The sequence below is a fragment of the Geospiza fortis genome, unplaced genomic scaffold, assembly GCF_000277835.1.
Source record: "Geospiza fortis unplaced genomic scaffold, GeoFor_1.0 scaffold27, whole genome shotgun sequence".
NCBI classification, from domain to species: Eukaryota; Metazoa; Chordata; class Aves; order Passeriformes; family Thraupidae; genus Geospiza; species Geospiza fortis.
The window spans coordinates 3,913,520-3,918,504 of record NW_005054329.1 but is presented as its reverse complement, the minus strand read 5'-3'; the positions used below and the strand labels follow the sequence as shown (position 1 = coordinate 3,918,504).

The 4,985-nt window shown below is 48.4% G+C and overlaps 1 protein-coding gene across 2 annotated transcripts in view; it reads left to right on the top strand.

The window, feature by feature from the left end:
• Positions 1-157: 157 nt before the first annotated feature.
• Positions 158-4,985, top strand: part of SPACA9 (sperm acrosome associated 9) — a 7,230-nt gene continuing 2,402 nt past the window's right edge. For both annotated transcript variants that reach the window (XM_031057209.1, XM_031057208.1), the window contains exons 1-2: positions 158-317; positions 1,148-1,350. In XM_031057209.1, the coding sequence (XP_030913069.1) occupies positions 174-317; positions 1,148-1,350 (347 nt within the window). In that variant the 5' untranslated portion in view covers positions 158-173. The remainder of the gene's footprint in view (positions 318-1,147; positions 1,351-4,985) is intronic.

Below are 4,985 nucleotides of genomic sequence, written 5' to 3'. Positions count from 1 at the left end.
CTTCGGCCCAACAGATCTCCCCTTTTTCCTTTCTTTTTTCTTTTTTTTTTTTTTTTTTGGTAAATTTTCCACCAACTTACACAATTCCAACTAAAGCGAGATGTAGAATTGCATCTTTCTAAAATGCAGCTTCCTGTCTCTCCTTTTCCATGCAGACCCAGCAATAAGTAAACATGAATGAGGTGGTGGAGACCCTGAAGAAGATCGAGGAGAAGTACAAGCTCTTCCAGCAGCAGCAGTTCACCTTCATCAGAGCCCTGGAGCGCACGCGGGAGGAAGCCCATGACATGATCAGACCTGTGTCATCCATTGTCCAGGTACAAAGCCCTCAGCACCAAGAGCTCCCTGCCGTGGCCACAGGGACAGCACGGGGCTGGAGGGCTCCTGGGGCTGCACAAAGGTTTCTCCTGGAGGGAAGATGGACAAGAAGTGCCAAGCAGGAAGGTTGGTGTGTGACGGAAGGGGTGGGGAGAGATCACCTGTGTGGGGCCTGCCGTGATCTCGGCAGGAATCTCAAGGCTGAGCAGCACTTTGTGCTGTAGCTGGGCACTGCTGGGGCCCAGCCAGAAGCACAGGCTACAGGAAAACAGTGAGAGCAAGGCTCCTTCCCCAGGCACACATGGAATCTGTAATGCTCAGCCTGTGGGAAGCAGCGTGCCTGGCTCTTCCCCCTGGTATTGGTGCTGCTGTATCTTTCTATAGTGCTTATTAAAAATAATGGCTGTGTTACACAGGGAGGATGATGGATTGAGGGCTGAGAGTCCCACGTGGGCAAGGGCCTTGCTGGGCTGCTAAGTGAATTGGCTGGGAATTTTTATAGCAGGCTGTACAGAAAAGGACAACTTAGACCACCTGGAGACAGAGGGGGAAGAAAAATCTAAATCAAATCAGAATTGTGGATTTGAGACAGCAGAACTCGGGCCCAAAAGCCAGATGGATGCCAAAGCAGAGTGCAAGCCAGGCTGCTGTCAGGAGTGGGGCACACAATGGGCTGCTTGTCCTTTCCAAGGGCTGCCTCTCCCTGACAGCAGAAGGGCTTTGCTCATTGCCTTGAAGAGGATTGTGGCAGACATTGCACTGAGCCATTTTTTGCCATTGAGATGTTCCCATTCTGCCGTTTTCAGCAGCACATTTTCCTCCTGTGCAGGTGCAGTGCTACAAGGACCACCACTGCTACAACTCCACAGACAGGCGCATCCTCAACATGTTCGTGTCCCTGTGCAACGAGCTGCGCTGCCTGTGCCAGAGGATGGAGACGGTGCACGCTGGGGACAGCGTCACCAACGGCCTTTTGGAGAAGTGCAAATTGCTCCTGAACGACAGCAACGACCTCACTGCCCTTCGAGCCACGTAGGTGCCTCCCCAGCCCAGCCCAGCCCAGCCCCTGGCCTTTGCCTGTCGCTGCTGGGGCTGGCACTGCACATTCCCCCCTGGCTTCTGTCCCAGCCCTTGCTGGCTGTAGGGAGGGTACAAGGCGCTGTCCAGCTGCCTGTGCCAGTGTCCTGCACACAAAGAGTGCTGCTCTGTTTGTCCATCCTCTCTTGGGTGCATGGCAGGGCAGGAGTGTGCCCTGAGGCCCCTGCAGTGCTCAGGCAGTCTCCTACTCCTTCCTGCTGCTGCTGCTGCTCTGCACTTGGCCAATTTCTGCAGGGCAGTCTGTGTGTCCTGTCCAGGACTCCAGAGCTGTACCAGGGTGGTTTTTGGCAGGACTCCTCAATCCGTGTACAATTCCATCCGTGCTTTTGGGGAATGGCTGCCTGTGCACTGCTGCTCTCCCTGGGGCTCTCAGCGTGGCTCCCAGGGCTCTTTGTTTCCCTCTGTCCTGTGCCAATTTTTTCCCTGTGTCCCACAGGTACCCCCACAGAGTTGTGAATTTCCTGAGCATAGAGGAAGCGAAGCATCGCTATGGAGGGGTGGTGAGCGTGCTGCCCATCGTCCTGGACAGCATGAGGGACTGGGTCACACACTCCAAGAGGTACCTGATCCCCAATGTGAGTCATGCACCTGCCATGGCCTAGAAGCACAGATCTCCTTCCCAAACAGCCCCTGCTGGGCACTGGGCAGCTCAGACCTGCAATAGTAACAAAAAGACTGTGCTGTTATTGCAGGAGAACCAGTGCCAGAGGTGCAAGTATGAAGACCCACGCTTGGGAAAGAAAGCTCCCTGGATCCCACCAGGGAACACCTCTTGTTAAAGGATCAAAGCTCCTGCATCGTCTGCTCAGCACCTTTAAATACCTGGCTGATCTAATACAGTGCAATCAACATGAGAGAGCCGTCCTGAGCCCACTTTCTGCAGCCAGCCCGGGACACAAGCATTGCCTCTCCCTGGCTGATATTTGCACTCTGCTCCTCTCATCCCCACAGAAGCAGCTGCAGCTCCAGCTGCTCCCTGGGGCCAGCACTGCAAGCAGGGATCAGTCAGGACTCATCAAGCTCTAATCTCTCAGACATGAGTCTTGGACAATCATTTGAAACATGATTTTACATTTTCTCAGCCTTCTTCCTGAGAAACATTCCGTCCCTGCCACAGCCACGGGGTGAAGAAGCTGCCTCGGTGAAGGATGGGATGCAGAGCAGCAAAGGCCTGGCATTATGGATTCAGACACGTCTCTGACACTTAGATTTGTCTCTAAAGCTCCCTCAGCCCCACAGAAACAGTTTGGTTCTCTTGACCACACAATCCCTGTTTACAGGACAAACTTCCCACCCGCCCATCACCTCGCACAGGGTCTGTGAATGTTAGATTCTGCAGTGCTTCAGCTGATCCATTTATTTCATTTGGAACTAAAAGCTGTGAAACTGTTTCTGCAAATAAGCTGTAAAGCCTGCAGTGATGGAGCTAATCCTAGAAAACTAATAGCATCCTGTATTTTGTTCCAGGCCTTAAATTATTTCAGTTTTGGAAACAAACTAATAGGGAGGGGCAAAAAACCCAAAGCTGCTTCAGCTTCCTGTCAAGAGTATAGTCAAGAAAAGTAGAAGGCCATCGTGGTAATGGGGAAAAATACTGATTAAATTTTAGTTATGAATGTGTGCCTTTGCAGTGCCATGGGGTTTTCTGTCTTACTATCTCACTAGTCTCTTGTAATGCCAGGTAGGTTTATGCCTATGTACAGGCTAATGAACAAGATGCAGGGAATAAAGATTTGTATATGTGCCGGCCCCAGGGAGCGGGAGAGCTGGGGAGGCGCTGGGGCGAGGATTCACAGCCGGGAGAGAAGGGCCTGGGGCTGCCCCGGCCCCGCTCTGGCTCAGGCACGGCCGCACTGCCTTCCCACAGCCCGGCAGCGTCTGTGACATCACAGTGGCACCGCTCCCCTCGGGGCTCTGCCTCTTTCTGCAGCACCATCACCAAGGCATTATTGACTTACTCCTTGGGGCTCCGGGGCTGCAGGGCTTCGGCACAACTGATCTCTGGTTTTTCCTGCTTTTTACTGTTTTTTCTTTTTTGTGATTGTGAGAAAGGAGCGTCAGTCTTTAAAATTTTAAAGGTTTTATAAGGGGTAAGAGGGACAAACTAATAACAGCACCAGATGCTTGGCAACTGCCAGAGGCATGCCAGTTAACGTAAAATTTCCCTATATACTTTTTCATTACACTGGTCAAATACATTTTATGAAGATTGTACATATTCAAACATTCCTTTGAGTTTTCATATTTTGAGAATTCTTTTTACTTGCTTCAACCCTTGACCTGTCTTCTTAAGGTGTGTGCCATGATGCAGATGAAATGGATGTATTTTATTTCCTCACAAGGGTCCCTGTTCTGTGGTTTGGCAGTTAGTGCCAGCTGAAGGTAAAATCCTTGGTAAAATCAGTGGTAAAATCCTCCTTGCATTCTTAATTTTGATATTTTTTTACCTGGTTCTTTTCAATGTTATCATACAGATAAGATACTCCACAAGTACATTAAATCAACATTAGCCATTTCACAAAATTATCTGACTCATTCTCACCATTGTCAGACAGTTACAAAAATAAAAGCATTAGCGACTTCTGCAACAGTTAATGTTATAATGCACAGCACATTATCTCTGTTTGAATATTTTGCAAGAGCCTAAATTATAATATATTTATCACACTAAAATATATAATCTACACAGGGATTGGGTATTGACCATAAAAGGATGACATACTATACAACATTAAAAAGGGTGATTACAAACTATACTATATCAAAATAATTGCAAAAGCCAATGATTGCACAGTTATTTATAAGTTTTCCATTAACCTACACTGTCATGGACATATTTTATGAAAAATCCTTTTGCTAGGATCTTTTCTCCTGGAAAGCTGAGAGGCCTCAGAAATGAAATGTAAACAATTATCTGCTGCTGTGGAATGCAACAGGTGCATCTTTGATTGGTCTCATGTGGTTGTTTTTAATTAATGGCCAATCACAGTCCAGCTGTCTTGGAGTCTCTGATCAGTTACAAGATTTTATTTTCATTCCTTCCTTTCCTTGCTAACCTTCTGATGAAACCCTTTCTTCTATTCTTTAGTAGAATTTTAATATATCATTTTCTTTTAATAGAATATTTATATAATAAAAAATCAGCCTTCTGAAACATGGAGTCAAAATTCTCATCTCTTCCCACGTCCTGGGATCCCTGCAAACAGCACCACAGCTACACAACTCCAGCTCAGGTGAGACATAGAATTGCATCATTTTTAAAAAGGAGCTTCCTTTCTCTCCTTTTCCATGCAGATCCAGCAATAAGTAAACATGAATGAGGTGGTGGAGACCCTGAAGAAGATCGAGGAGAAGTACAAGCTCTTCCAGCAGCAGCAGTTCACCTTCATCAGAGCCCTGGAGCGCACGCGGGAGGAAGCCCATGACATGATCAGACCTGTGTCATCCATTGTCCAGGTACAAAGCCCTCAGCACCAAGAGCTCCCTGCCGTGGCCACAGGGACAGCACGGGGCTGGAGGGCTCCTGGGGCTGCACAAAGGTTTCTCCTGGAGGGAAGATGGACAAGAAG